The following is a 23,888-nucleotide window of genomic DNA, read 5'->3' as shown; positions in this document are numbered from 1 at the left end:
AAAGCAAAGAATAACCAGTTAATTTATTTAGGCTCTCAGAAGACTTGAGCTTGATTAAGAAATGGGCTGCCTTCTTCATGGCAAAAAGTATCACTAGTAAATATCTTGTTTTTAAGCAGCCCAGTATTGAGTGATATAGATTTTTAATATAGAAGTTACTTTAAGTGAAATTTTTAAAACACAAGAGTAAAATTTGTGGAAGCAAAACTTGTGCATTTCAGTTTGAAGAATGAGTGTCAAAGCTTACTGTAACTACAGTGCGAGCTCTACATGTGTAATTAAAATATCAAGTTATTCAGTAACTGAAGGATGGTTAATATATTTCAGAGTGGAAACCAACATTTTATGGAAACCAGATTGGTCCCTACCTCCTCATACTTCGCCTGTACCTCAAATTCTAATTATTCAAATTTCCTCTTGTCTATAGGCACCACATTTTCTAATAAAAATTCAAGGATGAAGAGCTAATCAATTATTAGAAAATACCCAGTTCTACCTTGATTCAAACACTCACCTTGTGTTATTCTTTGACTGCATCAAGAAGTAAAAGAAAATACTGATAGAGTAATAGGATAAGAATGTTTAGGAACAAAGGTGGGTTTATCATCTCACATAGAGATTCTATAATCATAGATTGTTGGTCCACCATTATTCCTAGTCATTGCTTGCTAATGATGTAGAAACATCTTACATTGACATATGGCAATATCCAGTGATGGAAAAAAAGTAATCGGGCTGAATTACAGTCACCTGAGAAATATTTCACTCCATCACAATTACTTAACAGAACGCTAGTCTTAAGGAAATTACCAACACCTTTTTCGCATGCAACTGTAACAATACCAAAGTTGGTGTAGTTTTTATATTATTTTTTTTTAGCACAGATATATTAAGTGGCTATCACACTAGGTGAGAACAAACATGATAGCTTGGAACTTTCAAAATAGTCTTTTCCCCATAATTTTCAATGTCCAGCTCCTTGACTGAAGGGTCAGCGTAGTCATCTTCGGTTCAGCCTGTCCCGGGTTTGATTCCAGGCCAGACTGGAGACTTTAAATGTTGGCTCAGGGATTGGGTGTCCGAAATGTTCCCAACATCCTTGAACTAGAACAACACTATCCTTCACTACAATAAAATCCAGTTTCCTGTATATAGTGGATGCTGTGGATCCTTGTCGGAATATCTGTCTTGCAAGGCCTGCGCCAGGCTAGCAACAGCCATAGGACATTACCGAATTTTTATTTTAGTTGATGAATTGTAGCATTACAAATCATTTGCCATTTACTTTGCACACAAAATAATTGATCCTTTAAGTTTTCATCGGTAAGTCTTTTCCTCTTTGGAGGAAATTACTCTTTGTATTTAGCGAAAAGATGTCCTACAGGAGCACTTGAAGGAATACCTGTGTTTAATTTTAAGAACTCATTGGGGTTAGCATGATGTATTTGGAACTACTGGAGAGGTAAGAACATACCTCATCCAGAACTGGTGAAGCTATTGGTTCTGATGTAGAACTGAAAAAGTTATATTCATCATCATCATCATCCAATTACTTTTCATCATTTCTGTTTCCATGCAATGTCTATCAATTACTAGAAAGTAAAAATTACTAGAATGTAATGATTACAATTTTCTTTCAAGAAGTAAATTAAAAGGAAAAATTACTTTTGTAAAAAGTAACTATTACAAGTAAACATTACTGAGAATATAATCATTACAAGTAATCTGATTACCTTTACTCAATTACTTCCCAACTCTGGCAATATCTACCTTCAGGAAATGGAAATACATAATTTAAGCCATACTTTGATGTTAATGTATTTCTTACTGGCTCATAATTGACACACTAGCCAACAGAACAAGTAGGCAGATTCTGAAGTAAATTCAAAATATTCTCTTGAATTTTAAACTACGAAGAAATGTGCTTACTCCCAAACAGCTGTTTACATGATATGTTGATTTGAGAATGAACAGTGTCAGACAATTCAAAATAAGTTCTGATGTCAATGGGGGAGATCCATACTTAAGAAATTAAGCACATAGTATGTGGTCAGCAATTGAAGAAATCCATGAGATAAAATGAAGAAGGGTAGGCAAAACACACTAAAGTGAAGTGTAATGGAGTTCCTAAATGTGTGTAAGAGGAAAAAGGTTGTAATCATATTGACTACAGAAGCGTAAGCACCTGAGAAAGGAATTTGGAGACATCTGTCATGTGAATACTAAAAATAAGGATATAATGTAAGTTAAATAAATTTTATACATGTAGAAAAAGTAATCTTGTATAACAAGGTAAAAGTAAATAATCCCATTTTCCTGAATTATTATTACACTTGTCTTTCTTCTAAGTATCTCAAAATCCACCAAAAAAGCACAGCAAACAGATGCAGAGAAAGTGAGTGTTCAATTATCCACATCTACTAGGCAACAGAAAGCCAAGAATAAGAGAAAAATATAAGAACAAATAATGAAAATAACAAAAGTACATAATTCCAGTTAATTTATAAGATGTCCAGAAATGAACCGTTACAGCAACTCCAAAAACTATAATGAAACCTCTTAACCTATCTCTATTGATGGCATGTGCTTACTGCAAAAATACACTAGTGTATGTATATTTTAGAAAGTAACACCACACTCTTCAATCAGTTTCCAGAACACTGACATTATCAAAAAACCTACAAGGTTCTAAACCCCAGTGCAGCAATGGTCACAAAAAGATGTACTAGTACAATGAGCTTCCTGCACTTGACATCTATTAGCAGCATGGTATAAAATGCTATGTAAGACTCCAAACTATGACTAATCTTTCTAAAAAGGGATTGTTATACGAACACAGAGTAGAGTCTCTTGTCAATTAGCATCTTTATGAAAATACAAAAATTCTGACCTGCTGCAGATTACATAATTTTGGTGAGAAAAATACAACTTGCCTTTGAAGAAATTTTGAGAACTTTATATATTTTCAAAGAGGAAAATTTTATTAGGCAAGAGTATTTTTGACAGTGGAAACTGCACTTGACTTATTAACTTTTCTTAGTTGTACTCTGAAGAGGTCAGCTGTATTACAAAAAAAGATATTCAAATGGAATACATCACTTTCTTTAGCATATTTAACACATGGATAGTATAGACAATTCATGACCAGAAACAGAAAGAACACAAACGTCTGTAGGCTTAAACATATATTATCAGTGTTCATTTTATATATAAACCAGGAGAATATTTAACCACCATGCAAAAATGGGGCAATTTTGTAAACACAGGAGTCTTCAGAATACCTTCTAGTTGCAGAATATTACTCCCATGGTATAACAGGCCTGAAGGGCCTTGGCCTATCAAGTGACCGTGGCTCAGCCCAAAAGCCTGCAAATTACGCGATGTGTCGTCAGCATGACAAGTCCTCTTGATCGTTATTCTTGGCTCCCTAGCCTGGGCCGCAAAAGAATATATCTTGCTTAGTCAATAGTTTGCAGATGGAAACAAATATGAAGGAAGGAAGAAAGAAAGAAAGAAAGAAAGAAAGAAAGAAAGAAAGAAAGAAATAAATAAAAGTGATTTACTTTTTAACATGACTGGAGTATATGCAATGGTATTACATACAAATAAAATAATTTTAAAGATCTTTAGAAATACCTACTGAAAAAATTCAACAGTGCAGTAAGACCTGCATGTCAAAACATTTGGAAAAGTTTATTTTTTTTAGCCAAGAAGGGAGGAGGGTCATCACAAAATACTCCATCTTATGTAGTTTCAGTTCACTTGCTAAGAACAATCTCTCAAACATTCTTCAAAGACCCAAAATGCAAACTACTGGAATTATTTCTAAAGAACCTACATAGGACTAGATCATTAGCAAGCACACCATGATTACTATTTGAATTTGAACTAGACCACCACCTGCCATAAAGAACCCCTTGAAAATGCTTTCACACAAAAAATTTTGATTTACTACCCTACATCAGCATTCTTTCTGCAGCCTATTCTGGCAGGAACAAAAGGTTCTGAACTGTTTCTTTGCTGGTCTTCCATTTTTGACAATATCCTTAAGTAAAATACTACTGCCTGCTGCATTTGTTTAGGTGGTATCAGCTATTTTTTTCCCTTTCCAAAAACGATGAAAAAAAATTTTGTTCAGTGATATTATAGGCTAAAATCCCGAGGCAAAATTATGAAAACGTAATCAAAATTGCATATAGTGTATGTCTTCCCAGGAACTGAAGTAGCAATACGTTGCTAACAAAGTCTGTAATTAATACAATGGTAGAAGTATTAATAGCTTTAAATGATTCATGTTTAAATGTGGACTAGAATGAATAGATGATCATAATAATTGAAGAAAACATACAAACTGACTCAAGCCATCAGATTAATAGGAGAGAGGTCTTGGATAGTAATAAGAGAACATGAAATTTGTTGATAAATTACATGAAGTCTTTGATATATGGTTTCAAAAGGTATCTAACTTCAATGAGTAATGAAAATGGAATCTTCAAATAATCTTCACAGTCAAGCCTAAAGAAATACAACTTCTGTTATCTGATCAGACAGTAATGGAGACAAAGAAACGCAAACTAACACACTGGATTTAGGAATGAGGTGTTTATGGAACATAGACTGCTATTTACCACCATGCCTCCTTTTCATTTCTTCCCATGCCCCTCCAGCCTAACAGTTTATTTCCATAATTAAAAAAAAATATTTTTAAAATGATACACTCTTCCTCCTCTGAAACAGGCATTTATTTTCCTTGATATCACAGAGCAAGAGATAAACTACAACTAGACCAGGGCTATTAAACCCAAATGCTGTTCTCATCCTACACAGTATAAAATTGATGTAAACGGCAGTTTTGTCATTCACATTATTGTATGTAAGCAATCTGAGTGAAATAATTACCAAGCTAAGGTGAGAAGACAAGAATAACAATGTTACTAGGATATCAGATTTGGAGAATAGTTCCTTTTCTTAAAGTAAATGTTCTGAAGTATTTGCCTTCTACATATCCTTTAAGAAAAATCTAAAATGTACAATATCACAGAAAGAGTTGCAAAGTATCCATGCTGATTAGTACTGTAATATTATATAGCATTCAATGGCAGCGATATTACCACATATCTAGAGTGAAAATACTGTCATTCTACCTCTGCAAGACCAATGACGTTTCAGTGATATTATTAAACTTATTACACCACACTGAATCCTTGAAATGCTGAACTATATAAAAGGAAACTAAAATCATTTTTAAAATATGATGATGAAAAGATATTTAAGTCAATATTTCAAAAACCACACAGTAATATGGAGAAAGGTAGGCCTAAAGGAAGCTAGCCACTAAATATGATTTCCAAATGGACAGCCATTATTACTGAATTTAATCAACTCTGGCATAGAACACATGTGATCCGGATAATTTCTATTCTTTAAGAGATATGAAGATGGAATTTCAATTCATGCTTGACCTCCAGATATTCTATGCTACATTAAAAAAAAAAAAAAAAAAAAAAAACAACAGATCTATAAAGAGTAATGAGACAATTAACCAATTTCTTTACAATACACTGAATATTTTTCTCGCAGGTTGTTTGACTGTACCAATAGCTCTACATTACAGAAAAATGGGGAATCATGAATACTAGAAGTGCATTTGGTCGGAGTTTATTATTTAAATAGTAATTACAAAGTTTAACAGCTATAATGAAGTGAGATTTTAAAACAAACGAAAGTAAAATACAAACTAGAATACATTTATAAAATTACTGTTCCCCAACAGACCTTCAGTCTTTTTGTAATGACTACCACAGTTCAAGCAAGAACATTTCAGATTTTCAAGTATAGACTGGCATCATCTTACCAAGGAACCTACAAGATGTATGATTATTCATGTTATAGCAGCAATATTCAAAAGACCTATGCAATTATGTAGACAACTGAATGACTGAATAAAGAGAATAAATTGTATAAATAATCACGGAACAATTTGCATGACTAAAAATAATCACAATTATCCTTGAGGAATAATACTTCATGAATGAATACTATTTTTATGTATGACAATGACTAACATAACAGCATTTAAGAGAAAAACATCCCTTATAAACAAAACACATGCAAGCAGCCAGCTGCAAAATCTTTAGCAATATCCAATGCATCAAGAGGGGGAAAAATACCTTAGGAAACATAATTATAATGCTTCTTAAGAGATTATCACCTTCTATTCTTGCAAATAAAAATTCTTGAAGCAATGAACTACAGAAATTAAAGTCAATTTTTCCACATCTTATCTCCATGCAAGAAACCCTGCTTCTTCAATCATTCTGAGATAAAAACTAACCAGGAAGCTATAGGTAACTGTTCAGGTATCCCCTTGAGTGATATAGCCTGTACATCATTTAACAACAATTTTTCACCAGGAAACAGAATCAAGAAATAATTCGACAGGCTGAAGGTTACTGGATCAATACAAGATGCCATCTAAGGTCTAGTGATAACTGGAACACAGTATGGAATATGGTACTTGAAAGAGTTCTGAACAACATGAATACATGTTACTCCTACACAAAATAAAGAACACGTATTAACATGGCATACACTATAAGCCTTCACACCTATAACGGCATCAAATCAACTTTTCTAGCATATTTTTCAAGCAGCTACATACATGAAAGACTGCTTTATGTGCTTAGAATACTATGTCACATGATGCAGCACCCAATTCTGCAGACTATGAGAACTTGCACATAACTTTAGTACAATCCTGCATGCAGCTCTGAGATTAAAATATTAAAGAGCATGTGATTACTATCATTCAGCAGATTCTTGCCATACCACGGTTACAAATCTCAACTGCAGGCATTCTGTATTACCTGATTTTGTGCATCCTTTCACTCCATTAAAACTTAAATGCAAGTTCTGGTTTTCACAACTGAAATATATTTCTTAGCAAAACAATTAATGTTATAATATTAAAAAATAAATATTGTTCAAATTCACTTTAAGATATTTCATTTCATATGATGACTATTTTTCTAGCACAGCAGATGATGACGATGATACAATTTAAAACATAAAACACAGACAAGAACTTTATATTCTACCGCTGTCACACAGGGATTTGTGTAACTGAACGCCATCGTATCGCTTTAGAGTCCATTTTAATGGGCCCACTCAAATCGATCTCAAATGCAACTTCACGATTCACAAACATGAACAGCTGAACGAAACTCATTCTAAGTTTGTTGTAATAGGCTAACATAGAGAAACCATACAGCCACGATCATATTTAATATGCTCTTAAACAGTATTACACATATTTGAATGCAAACCAGAATACCTTCTCATTTTCTTCATTTCAATCATTGCAGCATATTCTTCAATATATCATTTTTATTAATATGTATAAATCTCTCCAATTTTCCTCTCATTCATACTCTCTCTTTCAAATAAGCGTACTCTCTCACAAGCATGCACACACACACTACAGTCAAGAAAAAAAATACATAAAAAATTCCATGTAGGTGAATTTTTTCCATCTAGTCAAGATGGCTTCTTTTGTCAGTTTTTTTAAGTGTCAAGTTTTAAAACATGCTTGCGACACTTAAGATTTGGTGGTAGTGGTATTTTTGGTTGAATTCAGGATACCATGCTATATCATTTCACGGTTAGTTCCAAATTCGAAGGAAACTGTCCCATGAACCAGTTGCTACAGCCATACCATCTTCTGTAACTCCCAAACAGCTAACTCTGTTATCATGACCAGCCAGTATACCTGAAAGAACAAGGAGATAGAGTATAGCCCAATAACTTTTAGAAATTCTGAAACTATTGAAACAGCAGCATTTGTAAAAGACAATTTTTCTTTTCAGAATAGCCCTATAGAATTATAAAACTAGAACTCTCTAAATATGTAAATGAATAATCCAATCTAACTCTTCAAAATATTACATTTTAATGTAGGGAAAGACATTTGTAAATTCACAAATTGTTTTTCCACATCTCCAAATGAAAAGCAACCAAGAATAAAGTAGGAAGCTCTTTAACATATTCTGTAGCAAGATATGACAACAAAACTACCACAAGATCTCGTAGGGAGCTCCTATTGCTAAAGCAAGTAGAAATCAATTTGACAATTTCAGTGGTTTTCAAAGACTTCTTCCTCTGTATCTGCTAAATGGATCTTAACTTGTAATATACCGTCTAAAAGGGGCAATCTTCTACATTTATATCTCACTTACTGCTTTCATATATTCTGAATAGTGTAGAAGTATCGCAATGTTCTTTGTAACTATGTAAACAAAAAAAATACAAAGTAATTTTAACCTATTTGTTGCTCTGTTAATGTTATACAGATTATAACAGTGAAATAAGCTACATTTTACTACTTTTTAACCTACTAACTAATAGTCTACCTCTGTAGTGTAACAGTGCTATTAGCTGCTGTCCATTGGGGGTGTGCCTGAAAATGGATGGAACACCTAGGGACCAAGACAATAATTTACTTATTTAATTTCTTACTTACTGCACCTTTGTGTGGGAAATTGTCCCCCCCATCAATGTTTTCACCATAAAGCCTAGACCTAAACCTAGGAAAGTTATACAAATGTAACGATTTAACCCTTTCACTGCTGTGATCGAATATACTCTAGTTGCCTGAAATGGCCTGCCAGTGCTGCGATAGAGTATACTTGAGCAGGAATTTGTGCCGCCAGTGCTGCGCATCAAATATACTCTTATCTGTCTTATAACTGTTATATGTTTCTGCCATCTATTAGCCACACTTTAAACAAACTAATTAATAGTTCTGAAGGAACACTGTTTTCTTTTGTCACACAGATATAAGCATCATGTTGAATTGGCAGTTGCCGTGTACAAACATAAGATGTGCCCAGAGGAAATCTTACACTTCTAGAGGAGATTTAAGTCTGATGTGGATTTTTGCAGTAGCGGTTGTGATATTGAGGATATTAGTGAAGTGATAGGTAGTGACAATGATATTGAGTGGTGGTGATTTGCTGCCAGAGAGAGGAAGAAATGGCACTGACCTATGCCTGCCCAAGTGGTCGGAAAATGAGTTTGTGCCGAAGGCGCGTGCATTTCAAGCGCCAAACCTAGCCATGCAAAAACAATCATTTGACCCCTGAATGCCCTGAAATTGATTATTTTGAGATATTTGCCAATGAAGAGGTGTTGGCAAAGGTAAGCGGATGAAACAGACTTTTCTGTTCAATCACTACTGATCTGCATTTACGGGAGTCGTCCAGGTGGCAGATTCCCTATCTGTTGTTTTCCTAGCCTTTTCTTAAATGATCGCAAAGAAATTGGAAAATTATTGAACGTTACCCTTGGTAAGTTATTCCAATCCCTAACTCCCCTTCCTATAAACAAATATTTGCCCAAATTTGTCCTCTTGAATTCCAACTTTATCTTCATATTGTGATCCTACTTTTAAAGACCCCACTCACTCAAACTTATTCGTCTACTGATGTCCTCCCCCGCCATCACTCCTCTGACAGCTCGGAACATACCATTTAATCGAGCAGCTCGTCTCCTTTCTCCCAAATCTTCCCAGCCCAAACTTTGCAACATTTTTGTAACGCTACTCTTTTGTCGGAAATCACCCAGAACAAATCGAGCTGCTTCTCTTTGGATTTTTTCCAGTTCTTGAATCAAGTAATCCTGGTAAGGGTCCCATACACTGGAACCATAATCGAGTTGGGGTCTTACCAGAGACTTATATGCCCTCTCCTTTACATCCTTACTACAACCCCTAAACACCTTCATAACCATGTGCAGAGATCTGTACCCTTTATTAACAATCATATTTATGTGATTACCCCAATGAAGGTCTTTTCTTATATTAACACCTAGGTACTTACAATGATCCCCAAAAGGAACTTTCACCCCATCAACGCAGTAATTAAAACTGAGAGGACTTTTCCTATTTGTGAAACTCGCAACCCGACTTTTAACCCCGTTTATCATCGTACCATTGTCCACAGTCCATCTCACAACACTATCGAGATCACCCTGCAGCCGCTCACAATCTTGTTAACTTATTTATTACTCTGTACAGAATAACATCATCTGCAAACAGCCTTATCTCTGATTCCACTTCTTTACACATATCATTGATATATATAAGAAAACATAAAGGTCCAATAATACTGCCTTGAGGAATTCCCCTCTTAATTATTACAGGGTCAGATAAAGCTTCATCTACTCTAATTCTCTGAGTTCTATTTTCTAGAAATATAGCCACCCATTAAGTCACTCTTTTTTTTAAGTCCAATTGCACTCATTTTTGCCAGTAGTCTTCCATGATCTACCCTATCAAATGCCTTAGATAGGTCAATCGCAATACAGTCCAATTGGCCTCCTGAATCCAGGAAATCCTACAAGCTGAGCCGGAAATCCTACAAGCTGAGCCTCAGTCGAATAACCTTTCCTAAACCCAAACTGCCTTCTGTCAAACCAGTTATTAATTTCGCAAACATGTCTAATATAATCAGAAAGAGTGCTTTCCCGAAGCTTACATGCAAAGCATGTCAAACTGACTGGCCTGTAATTTTAAGCTTTATGTCTATCACCCTTTCCTTTATACACAGGGGCTACTATAGCAACTTTCCATTCATTTGGTATAGCTCCTTCAACCAAACAATAATCAAATAAGTATTTCAAATATGGTACTATATCCCAACCCATTGCCTTTAGTATATCCCCAGAAATCTTATCAATTCCAGATGTTTTTCTAGTTTTCAACTTTTGTATCTTACTGTAAATGTCATTGTTATCATAGGTAAATTTTAATACTTCTTTAGTGTTACTCACATCCCCTATCTCGACATTATCCTTGTAACCAACATGCTTTACATACTGCTGACTGAATACTTCTGCCTTTTGAAGATCCTCGCATACACACTCCCCTTGTTCATTAATAATTCCTGGAATGTCCTTCTTCGAACCTGTTTCTGCCTTAAAGTACCTATACATACTCTTCAATTTTTCACTAAAATTTGTATGACCACCAATTATGCTTGCCATCATGTTATCCTTAGCTGACTTCTTTGCTAGATTCAATTTCCTAGTAAGTTCCTTCAATTTCTCCTTACTTCCATAACCATTTCTAACTCTATTTCATTCCAGTCTGCACCTCCTTCTTAGTCTCTTTACCTCTCTGTTATAATATCGTGGATCCTTACCACCTTTAAAGGAACAAACCTATTTTCACATTCCTCAACAACTGCTTTAAACCCATCCCAGAGTCTGTTTACATTTTTATTTACCATTTTCCAGCGATCATAGTTACTTTTTAAAACCTCCCTCATGCCTGTTTTATCAGCCATACGGTACTGCCTAATAGTCCTAATGTTTAATCTCTTCCTTTCTTTCACATTTATTTTTAACTACGACAAAAACAGCTTCATGATCACTAATACCATCTATTGCTTCGGTTTCTCTATAGAGCTCATCTGGTTTTATCAGCACCACATCGAAAATATTCTTCCCTCTAGTTGGTTCGATCACTTTCTGAATCAGGTGCCCTTCCCATATTAACTTATTTGCATTTGTTGGTCATGCTTCCTGTCGTTCGCATTAGCTTCCCAATTGACATTTGGTAAATTGGGATCACCTGCTACCATCACATTGTATATTGTTATTGTTATTACTTCCGTCTGTCTTTTTCATTTACCCTTTCATTATGTTTTTAGCACATTTTTAGCTTGTATTATGTAGATTACTTTAATCCCCCTCCATTTCACTGAAGATGGCTCAGACGAGTTGAAATATGTTTGAATTTTAATTGCTCCATCTAATGATGGAATTATGTTTTGTATTGCATTAGGATACATTTAATTTTCCTTTGTAATTTTTTCCATTGTAAAATGATGCCATAAACTTGGGATGTTAGGAATGGAAATAACGAAAGAGTATACGTTTATTATACTAACCAGCACGTTCTGTTTTCATCGAATCCCAAACGTTACAGTTGAAATCATCATAACCAGCAAGGAGAAGCCGGCCAGATTTAGAAAATGCCACTGATGTGATGCCACAGATGATGTTGTCATGAGAATACATAGCTAATTCCTGGTCAGCCCGGATATCGAAGAGGCGACATGTAGCATCATCGCTACCAGTTGCGAAAGCAAATCCATTAGGGAAGAACTGAAACAAAAAGAGAAATTATAAGAGGTTAGAAAATAAGTTCTTAAAAGAGAGAGAATGAGAGAGAGAAAGAGGGGGGGGGGGGGAGGAAATCAAGCAACAATTTTAGCCACAATGCACTGTCCAGTCCTAATGAATCCAGTGGAAGAAATTCACCACAGTATGGGATTCCTCAAACTTTAAATGGTATACAATATTCATATTGGATAAATTAGTGAAAGCTCATCTTCAAAGTATAAACAGCAATGTAGTAATATCGTACTTAAATCACGTAACTGGCATAGTTTGCAAAAAAAAAAACATAGTTTCACTTTTTACCAGTTATAACTTAAAAGTAATTACGAAGTTACAACTATATTCTACCCAGTTTGTAGCAAATGTTGAGGGAACTACAGAAATTACACTTGAGCACCAAGGGTTTTAATTTATTCTTTTATCAATTAAATGGTCTCTACAGTCTTCTCCAAATCTGAAGGAACCTACAGGGAGTACTTTGAAAAAATAGACCTATAAAGAATTCTACTATTAGCATAAAAGCATCTTTGCTATACTGTACCACAGTAAATGCCTGGAGAAAGGAGAAAAATCAATGCTTGGGGAAGGTGCAACATACTGAAGGATTGTAGATTTTAAGCAGATGAGGACACTGGAAAGGGGGTTGAAGGGGCTCTATGATATATATAAAATAACATGACCTGACTCATCGCCGAGCCAAAACTACTGGACATAAAGAAACGAAATTTTGAGGATACATTTACATTACACGTGCTAACTAACTAAGGGAGGATTTTTGGAGATTCCAATGCAAAGGGGGTAAAAAGGAAAGGAGGGGTGAATTTTAAAAATGAATGTATCTATATCTTAAAAACCTTAAGTTTAAAGGCGTGAAAATTGGTACTAGGAATCTCCTTTAAAAATAAGGAAACATGAATTTTTTTCGTTTTCAGAAAATCCTCTTAAGGGGAGTGAAAAAAGGTGAAAAGTGGTTGAATACCTTTTATCAGGTTACTTATATTTCAAAAACTGAAGATGTTACAGTCATGAAAATTGGTATTTGGAATCTCGTTAAAAATGAAGAGAGACACACATTTTGTGGCAAGGGTGTGTGTGTAATCTACTTAAGGGGAACTTAAGAAGCGAACTTAAAACAATACATACCTAAGGGGTTTTTGACTGGCGGGGGTGAGGAATGATGATAAAATTATGCATTTATATGAAACCGTTTGAATTATGAAGTTAACATTTCAAATGATATCCTGGGTATTGAATAACAGAAGGTTTGAAACAAATTTAATCGCTCAGACAGTTTAAATGGGGTTCAGATTCAAAAACGAATATATTCCTTCCTTCCTCCAAAATGGTTTAACATACAAAGACAAAATTCCAAATAGCAGTATATATTTTAAATCCTAGGCGTGAAATAGGAAATATTTTTTAATGTTCCACCCCTAACGTGTTAAATGCGGTTAGCTCTGTAAACAAAATTATTCGTCCCTCCAAAACCGTTTGACGTACAAAGGTGTAATTTTACGAGAAGGATCTTCTTTTATGTCCTAGGTGTAAAAAATATCATATACCGGTACTTCAAAATATTTCTCCCCTAAGGGGTTTAGATGGTGGTTGACTCTCAAAAACACAACATCCATTCTTCCAAAACAGTTTCAGGCAAGAAATTATTATTATTATTATTATTATTTTTAATGAAGGGTGATCTTCTATATCCTAGATGTTATAAATATTAAGAACATTCACCACTTAAAAAGTATTCATTCCTCCATTACTGTTCGACGTTCAAAATAAAAATTTCACAGGTTGGTTGCTTTCACATCCTAGATGTTAAAAAAGATAAGCGTTTAAAACATTCAAAACATTCTCCTGTACGGTGTTCAAATGAGTGTTAGATAAGAAAATAAATCATTATTTGCCCAAAACAGTTTCAGGTATGAACTGAGAGTGTATTTTACAGGCTCAGCTGACCGTGGACTCTCCAAAATGTAAAACTTTGAATAACAACTTACAGTTTAAAACCGTAGCAAAGAATGGGTATATTTCTGTTATATGTAACTACACAAATAAATGAAATTGAAGTGTGTGTTTGTAATGTCGAAGTAACAGCATTTTACTAAGTTTAATATAAACTATATACGGTACAAATATCTAAAAACCAATTTTTGTCTGTCTGTTCCAGCTAATCTCCGAAACTGACCAATTTTGACGGAACTTTCACTGGCAGATAGCCGATAGTATAAGGAGTAACTTAGGCTATTTTTATTTTCTAAAACAAAATTGGGGGGGGGGGGGCAGCAGCAATATAAAATGAATAGGCGAAATATCAAATATGTTGTACAGGGATGAGAAAGCTTATTTTAAGCCCCTTGATGTAAAGAAGAAAACTGTAAGCCTTACGGGCCTGAAAACTATGTTTTAAAGTCCTAAAACGAACAGTTATGGAGATATTGGAACCACACTACCCCTGCTCTAGGAATCCGATAAAAAAACAACCAGCTGTAACCATGTATCAGCTCAAGGATTCTACAGCAGTGAGATTTGCCACCCAAAACTGGTACACATATGAATTACTATCTGGAAAAATTATACTGTGTAGAACAGTATATAAAAATGTATGTATGTAAATGACATCTCCTGGCACATACTGCCAGACGAGCTAGAAAATTTAATTTCTGAAAAATTATAGCTTTTAGCCAGTAACCAACGGGAAAATTCCAAGATGTTCAAATGTTTAATATTTTACCCTGAAAAGTATGGAAATAGTGAGGCAATTTTAATGATGGCGCGGGCCTTCATTCCGAGGTAATTGGTGGCTATACAGGAAGCGTATCACAAAGCGAATAACACAGTCGTACCCAACATGAGATCTAAAACTTCGGTCCTCTGCAGTTTTTTCACAACTCTATCCCTTACACGTTAAATGGAGCTGTACCTGAAAAATAAAGCAATATGTGAAAACTATAGCCCAAATGTCACCCTATTTAAATTTTTTCTAACTCAATCCAACACATACATACAGGGGATACAAAAAAATGTCATAGGACCAACCATGTAATCGCTAAATAAGGCGTCTTATGATGTACGGTAATCGGTTTGTTGATATGACGTACTGCCGATAAACAGTACAAAACAAAAACGCTTCTCGACCTCTTGGCTAAGATCAAAGTATAGACTCACTGGAAGAGATAATGGTGTAGTGGAGCTCCGCAATTTTAACACTTTTTCTCGTGTTCTGTCTAGTGTTAATGGGTATCAGGGAGTATTTGTGTATTTATTTGGTGTGGTGGTTGTGTGGATGCATTATGTTAACCCTAGAATGGTAGCGCTCATCTCCGTGACGAACACGATACACTTACGCTTCCCCACTTTCCTAATTTATTTTATCCCCACCTACACCTGGCAGTGCCTTGCGCAATGCTTAGTCTGCTTCCTGCTAGCAGAGAGAGAGGAGAGAGAATTGAGGTAAGTATTGTTTATGATCAGTTTCTAACACTGTAGTCGCCGATAAGAAGCGCTACATATAAACGCTTACTATTTATTTCACCTCCAAGACGAACCACTACTAATGATCACAGTATAGTTCACATTTAATTACATAAAATGTAATGTTTAACCTAGTAGTTGTATGGAAATATACACCATGACTCTGTATTGTACCAGGAATGCATAAGCCTTGGCACATTATTGTTATAAATCTTTAATCATTAAAGAACGGCCGAGTTGTAACATCGAAAACAGCTACGCGAAGGAATGTTCTAGCCTCTCCTGCTTCGCCCAAGTGTGAGCGAGACAGCAAGAGAGGGGAACAAGGTCAAGTGACGTCAGCGCCACATGTTTTTCACCTCCCCTATGGAAAAGCCCAGAAATTATTTTGTAACTTCTAAACGGCTTTACACATAAAAATGAGACATACAGCAACGTGAAGCCCATATATAAAATGCATAATAACAAAAATGAGATCAATCCATCCATTCCATTAGAAGATATGACAAGTAGAAGTTTATCCTACGTAACCACTCATCTGTAGTTTGACACAGTGAATTCACCTCCAGCGGGGTATATATAGGTCAACGACTTGAGAGGAATGGTCAGTTGAAATGTGCAACTCAATCATGACTGAAGATCATGCTGCTTCGTAGCGTTTCGCAAGATACGAGTGAGTCGTATTGTAAGACTTTGAATTTCATTGTGTGAGATCGTAATAAGTGGAAAACCTCAACCGGGTCGTGAACGTGTGGAATATTATAAAGTGTTATAAAATTGAGCTTTGTCGTATGTGACTTACGAATTTCTTGAATAAATAGCGATCTCGTGATATTAACTGTGTATTTAAGTAGAACTTAGAATACAAGTGTTAAATTTGCCAAGTTGACAGGTTTATGGACTTTGTTAGTTTGACGTATATTTGAATTCTGTTGCGATCACGTACGGTAATAAGCATCTTGGGAAAATGTGCGTGATAAATTAAACTTTCAACTAGTGACAATTTCAGGAGTTCCGAGACATGTTTCTCGTCTATAATTATGATTATCAATTTTAAGTATTATTCCAATCGAATATTCTTTGTCCGACTCGTTGGCTGAATGGTCAGCGTACTGGCCTTCGGTTCAGAGGGTCCCGGGTTCGATTCCCGGCCGGGCCGGGGATTTTAACCTTCATTGCTTAATTCCAATGGCCCGGGGGCTGGGTGTTTGTGCTGTCCCCAACATCCCTGCAACTCGCACACCACACATAACACTATTCTCCAGCACAATAACACGCAGTTACCTACACATGGCAGATGCCCCCCACCCTCGTTGGAGGGTCTGCCTTATAAGGGCTGCACTCGGCTAGAAATAGCCACATGAAATTATTATTATTATTATTATTATTATTATTATTGAATATTCAATGATTGATAGGACTGAGTGTAGTCAATTTTCACGTATTTTCTTGACAGTACCATGAGAAGAGGACTGAATATTAAGGACATTTGTTTGTGATGTTAGGTAATACGAACCCTTATTATGAAAACTCACAAATAAAATCCATTTAAGCAGTGAATGCCAGAATTCTCGAGACTGTTGTAGAAGTTGTGTTAATTGCATTTTCTAGTGAATTTAATGGACTGTGACACTCGTTCTAATGCTGAATTAACGACATAATTTGTTGATATTATGAACTGTGCTAATATCTAATTTCATGTCATACCAACCATGTAGTGAAAGACTGTGCTTTCGACTTCAGAAGTGATCTCATTTTATTACCACAGAAACTTGACGTGTAGTTCGAACTGTGACAGACTGTGCTATTTCAAGTCACATATTCACTGCCATATTATAAAAGTGCAAGTGCAAACTGTGCATTTAAACTTATCTCTGTGTGGAATGCAACTCATTAACAATTAACAGTGCTATGTCATGCAGTATAGTGCCAATTGGACTTTCCCGTGTTTCTACATTTCAAGACACCGGAAATCTCGGCGAAGTATCGTAATCTCACACTACATTGAACGTCGCATCCAGCATAGGACAAGTGACTTCGAGGGATTATCCGTGGTAACTTCTTGGGATTAAGATGTGGTAACTTCGGGGGATAGAACGGGGTTCACTGCTGGTGCTAAGTTCGACTCCAGGCTGTTCGCCGCAGAAGTTCCCGTCATCGAGCTGCAGTGCCGTACTTCAACTACTCTTATAAGCAGAACTCAGGTGACATAAGTGTATTTTACTTCTTCTTGAGTGAGTAATTACACTTTGGGTGGCGTGCACCAACCAAGAGTAAGTTCTACTTCTGTAGTAAAGTACTCTTGAAGTTAGCATTCGGCGACTTCCATACGAGAGTAAGTTACTTCCGAAGTATTTTAGTCCTTTCAGATACTCCTGGACTAAATTACTACAAGAGTAAAATGTTGAAGAGCACCATCTTGTAGTATATTACTAAAGAAGTAAATAACGTACAAATATAGGTTAGAATTTACTCTCACGTCGTGCATGGAGTAAGCTAGGTTTAGACTTGTTGACTAATGATAATATCGTGCCGTATATGAGAGGAAAGACGTTTCAAACGTGTTTATGGATTACTTAGATTATATTGACGATCTCGACACAGAAAACGATGGGAAATGAATAGTGCGCAGGCCTGCAGTGCGTGAAAGGCGAGAGCCATATAATGTGCACACGGAGAGTTTCAGGAACGTTTTTGGTCTTGGGAAGGAATCCTTTACTTTCCTTCTAAATCTACTCTGAGATCACTTACAGCTGAATTCTTGTCTTAATTTTGTTGTATATCTCAAATTACAATTGCTGTGTGCCCTATGAGTGTTTCGTACCGGAGCATTTCAGTACAGTTGCTGGTGATCTAATTACCGTTTACCGCACAACTGCTGGCCGTATCTTTCATCGCGTAGTTAAAGCACTATTTGAGGCTAAGAGGGAGGTACGCCTGCAAATGATGATGATTGTTCGGAAAATAAAAGGATATTCTTCACGTTGGCAGGTTTCCACTCATCGTGGGTGCAATTGACTGTGACTGCACGCATATTCCCATTTTTTGCCCTCTCGGTGACAACGTTAAACTTTTCAGAAATCGAAAGAGGTACTTTTTTTTTTTCAATTTGTTTAACGTCGCACTCGCACAGATAGGTCTTATGGCAACGATAGGGGAGGAAAGGCCTAGGGATTGGGAAGCGGCTGTGGCCTTAAGGTAGGGCCTACAGACCCAGCATTTGCCTGGTGTGAAAATGGGAAAATTTTGCTGTGGATGTAGGCGATCTGTATGAAGAAAGCACCATCAGTTTTAATTTTTCCCGCGTGTCCATGACTTTCTGCTTTGCTTCCACCTTCGCTTTTAAGTCCTTCTACAGAATCTTAACTTGTTCTTCACTGCGTTTTCCGTCACTCGAAGCATTGAATTCTTCTGTCACGACTTTCCATGAATTTCTTATCCAGCATCTTTATGTTGTGTTTCTTACACCCTATATCCTTTGCATAGATCGTCATTATCTCTATTAACAAGCATTTATCTTTTTCGCTTACGTTTTTCCCCCCGTTTCCTATCGCACAAAACCTTATCCATTTAGATTTATTTAAAGAAGATTCACAAACACAACACTACTCTGCGAGTAATGGACGCTACGTCTATAGCAGTAACTAAAAAAGTAAAATGTACTTCAACTCTCCGACGTTACTTCCGGAGTAAATAACTCCCGTAGTAATTTACTTCTGTAGTATGGACTTCTTTAGTAAACGCTACTTCCGTAGTAATTTACTCCAAGATGGTGCACGCCACCCTTAAACAGCAACTGACTTATTAATTAGGTACTCAATCATTCTCAATATTCAACAGTGCTACGCATATTAAGTGAAAAGTGCTTGGTCTAACAAAATAATTTTTGTTCGTGTGAATTCCAATCCTACTACTTGTAGAAATTATAGGAGGTCATTTAACAAGACTTTAGGTCATATTTAAATGAGCCTTAGGTTTCTCTCCAAAACAAGTATAACTGGAGATCAATTTTAAAATGAACTTTAGAATGTTCTTTTTGAAGTAAATATAATGTGAAGTCATCTCATAACAACCTAATTGAACTGTAGGGCTTGTTCTATGACAAGTGCACAATTTAAAAATGTTTATTTATCTGGACTGCAGGATGTCTGAAACAAGTGATTGAAAATCATTAATTGGAGTATAGGATTCATAAAGCAAGTGCAATTTGATATTATGTTTAATGATTTTAAACAGACTTTAGGCTTCCACCAAAAGTGATTGATTTAATTTTCTTTGAATTCTAGACATCTTTGTCAACTGACAAAGTGATTGAATGAAGGTTTATGATAACAGATTTTATTTTTTGAAATTGAATCTGTGTGTGAAATCTTAGATGAACTGTACGGTGTGCTGAAATTATTGAAAGCTGGTATTCATTCTGAACATCATATGAACAAGTGGATGTGTAGGACAAAGACTCTATTTTGGTCAATCGTAACAGCATATACAATTCAGTCATTTAATTTCATTTTGAAGAGATCAATGGAAGATTTAATTTTTGATGAATGAGAAGCAGGGTTATTTTCTTGAAATTATTAATAAAATCTTGTCAAAATTTTTATCATCATCTATTATTGAAAGTTAGAAACTATTATTCGCCCTGCAAAATCATCCTCCTCTGTACCTGCTCCAATAGAAACCGTACACAACCTGAGATCCTCCCCAAGCTCTTGCCCAACAACTATTTCCCGGTACAGAGAAGGTATAAATTTAATAGATGGTGCGCAACGTTTAGGGCCTCCGATTGGAGTCACAGTGAGATATATAATAGATGATCAGAGCGACGATAAATTAAATAGATAACAATCCAAATGTGAAGGACTGAAGTCAAGCCATTTAATAAGCAGACTCACATTATTTCATATTCGACTTTGTTGGTTATTTCTTTTGTAACATGGATAATCTACTTACTGTCATTGAAGCTCTTCGACTTAGCATCAACGACCAAAATGCTAAGATCGATAGATCCAACAGTCAAATTGCACATTTCAACTGACCATCCCTCTCAAGTCATTGACCTCTATATACCTCGATGGAGGCGAATTCACTGTGTCAAATGACAGATGAGTGGTTACATAGGATAAACTTCTACTTGTCATATCGTCTAAACGAATGGATGGATTGATCTCAAATTTTTGTATTATGCATTTGAATATGGGCTTCACGTTGCTGTATGTCTCATTTTTATGTGCTAAGCCATTCAGAAGTTTAATTTCTGGACTTTTCGATAGGGGAGGTGAAAAACATGTGGCGCTGATGTCACTTGATCTTGTTCCCCTCTCTCACTGTCTCCCTCATAATTGCACGAAGCAGTAGACTAGAACATTCCTTCGCGTAGCTGTTTCCGATGTTACAACTCAGCCGTTCTTTAATGATTAAAGATTTATAACAATAACGTGCCAGAGCTTATGCATTCCTGGTCCAGTATCTATGTTTTTTAAGGTTTTTTTTTGTATATGGTCATTAGTCTGAAATAGAGAAAAATCTCACGGAAAATGAAAACCAGAACATTCTCGTTGAACCTTCCAATGACAAAGGAGAAACAGACTGTGTTGAACAAGATGCCTATTTTGAAGAAGATGACAGTGACCTAGAACCGGACTTTATACCCAATGGACAGTATTTTGATAAAGAGAAAGATGAAGATAACATCATATTGACCAAATAAAAATAAATGAAAATTCTACTGATAAGGGAAGATCAAACGAGAAGAAACATTGAAGAAAAATCAGATTCTGAGCCTGCAGCGCAACAAAAGAAAAGAACGGTTCAGAAAGAAGCAAATTCAGTGGAAGGAAGTACTGAAGACCAGATATCAGTGAAATGGAAGGGAAAAATTGATTTGAAGGGAACATTTAGAAGTGAATACAGTTTGGCAGGAAAACGTCTGCTAAAAATGTCATTCATATTCGTCCAGATCTTGCACATAATTATAAGAATGCTTTGCAGACAAAAGAGTGTTTCAGCTATTTCCTTTCGGATAATATTATTCACAAAATCCTTGTACACACCAATGAAGAAATAGTTAGGCAAAGGAAGCAGTTTAAAAGGAATAATGATGGCACACTTCAGCATTATCACCTATCAAGAACTAAATGCCCTGCTTGGAATCTTCATTCTGGCAGCAGCTCTGAAGAATAATCACCTGAAGACTGACATTCTCTTTGATACTTCTTATTCGGGAGAAAAGTACCACGCAACAATGCCCTAAAGAAAATGTGCTTTTCTCGTAAATTGTCTTAGATTTAACGATAAATCAATATGTTAACAGCAAAAGGAAGAAACAAAACTAGCCCCTGTGTAAAAAATTTGGGAAATGCTTTTGATAAATTGTCGCGAGAATGACAAACCTGGATCGTACGTCACAATCGACAAACGGTTGTATTTCGGGGGGAAGTGTCGATTCAAGATGTATATCCCATCAAAGCCCAATAAGTACAGGCTAAAGATAGTCATGATGGTTGATAGTGGCACAAAATATGTGGTTGATGAAAGGCCCTATCTTGGAAAACATACAGTACCTCCTGGCACAGCAGCCGCATATTTTTTTTTTTTAATGAACTGGTGGAGAGCATAAAAGGGTCAAATCGTAATGGCTGGTTCACGAGCATCACTTTGACCCATGCAATACGAGAAAAGAGCTTTGGAACCATAAAACGAAATAAGATAGAATTCTCTCCTGAATTCACTGATCTTAAATTCAAGAACAGGAAAGTAAATTCATGCTTTTTTCTGTTCCAAGAATACATGACAGCAGTTTCTTTTAAGTCTATAGAAAACAAATTGGTAGTGTTAGTGTCATCTATGCATAATACTTCATCCATTGACGAAACAACGAAAAAACTGGAAATGATACATACCAATAAGTAAAATTCTTTCAAGAATAAAATTTACTGTGTCCACCTATTCAATACAATTATATTCTGTAGTGATTAAATCCTACATGTAATATGTTGAATCTCCACAAGCAGCTTACAAACTTTTGGCAATCAACAAGGTTAAATACAAATCCATTTCTCAGCAGGACGCTGAAGATGTCAATAAATTCACCACTGCTTAGAACAAGAGTAGGGCTCACTAGAAGTGCAGCTGAATGAAAAGCAACTAGGAGCAAGGAAAATTTGTTCATTTTGTCCGCTGTACAAGAGAAGGATGACAAAGTCATACTGCGAGTGTGGTAAGCTATTTGCGGTGAACATACAAAAAAGAGGTGCCCCCAGTGTTGCTACATATGAACATATGGAGCATAAGTTCTTGTCTTGTAACATATTTTTTACCATATTTCAATTATTTATATTTTTAGCAGACTCTAGGTGTTTACATTTTAATTGAGATTGACCAGTGCACTTAAGACCTTTGAGGAAGGTATTGAAAAACAGTTCGTGTTTCTAAGTGACAAGACAATATTTAGTGTTGAGAACATACAGTATTTTCAAGTTGAACTGATATTTTCTTTAGAACCTTTGTTCATATATCTTAAAATTGAATAGTGTGTCATGTACTAAAATATATACAAGGTAACGTATTAATTTTGTAGTGTCTCATGTACTGTAATTTGTTGTCTATTATAGTTTTGCACTGGTTTTATGTTGCTTCTCCGCTCCTACTCGTATATCTAACTCTGTAATGTACTTGTAATAATAATTTAGTGATGTCAAATGAAAAAATAAAACATATCATGGATATTACCATGACAATATTGACCTTAACAATTATATAAGCCCTCTTAAATCGACAATGAAAAATAACAATAAAACACGCATAAAAACGAGCAAAAGTGTACAAGTCGTCACTGCGACGAAGCGCTACGGATAAGAATATTGCGAGTAGCGCTATCGTTCTAGGGTTAAGAGTATACAGCTTATTTTTATTGATTTGAGGGCATATTTTGGTTTAATTTTATTGTCCTAAGTGCCTCCATATTGGATTTTGCTGCAACTGCTCTATAGATAACTTACTAAGAGTGTATCCGAGTTGCTAACCTTGCCCTAACAACCACCCACTCGCTAAATTTACTTGGTCTCCATAGATACTACTAACTAGATATCTAACTCCACTGTTCCATTAAGGCATTTCTAAGGCAACAGACCTTGGCCTACTGCTGGGAGTCATCTTGGTGGCCTGCAAAAATATAATAAACTGAAGAAGCACTGTCCAGAACCGCGCATTCCCCTTCGCTGCATCGAAAG

The 23,888-nt window shown here is 35.7% G+C and overlaps 1 protein-coding gene across 5 annotated transcripts in view; it reads right to left on the bottom strand.

The window, feature by feature from the left end:
* Positions 1-2,311: 2,311 nt before the first annotated feature.
* Positions 2,312-23,888, bottom strand: part of Gbeta13F (guanine nucleotide-binding protein subunit beta-1) — a 222,839-nt gene continuing 201,262 nt past the window's right edge. For all 5 annotated transcript variants that reach the window (XM_067141272.2, XM_067141276.2, XM_067141273.2 and 2 more), the window contains exons 8-9: positions 11,949-12,165; positions 2,312-7,768 (exon numbers count right to left, since the gene is read on the bottom strand). In XM_067141272.2, the coding sequence (XP_066997373.1) occupies positions 7,662-7,768; positions 11,949-12,165 (324 nt within the window). In that variant the 3' untranslated portion in view covers positions 2,312-7,661. The remainder of the gene's footprint in view (positions 7,769-11,948; positions 12,166-23,888) is intronic.

The sequence above is a fragment of the Anabrus simplex genome, chromosome 2, assembly GCF_040414725.1.
Source record: "Anabrus simplex isolate iqAnaSimp1 chromosome 2, ASM4041472v1, whole genome shotgun sequence".
Taxonomy (NCBI): Eukaryota; Metazoa; Arthropoda; class Insecta; order Orthoptera; family Tettigoniidae; genus Anabrus; species Anabrus simplex.
This window is presented reverse-complemented; position numbering and strand designations above follow the sequence as displayed.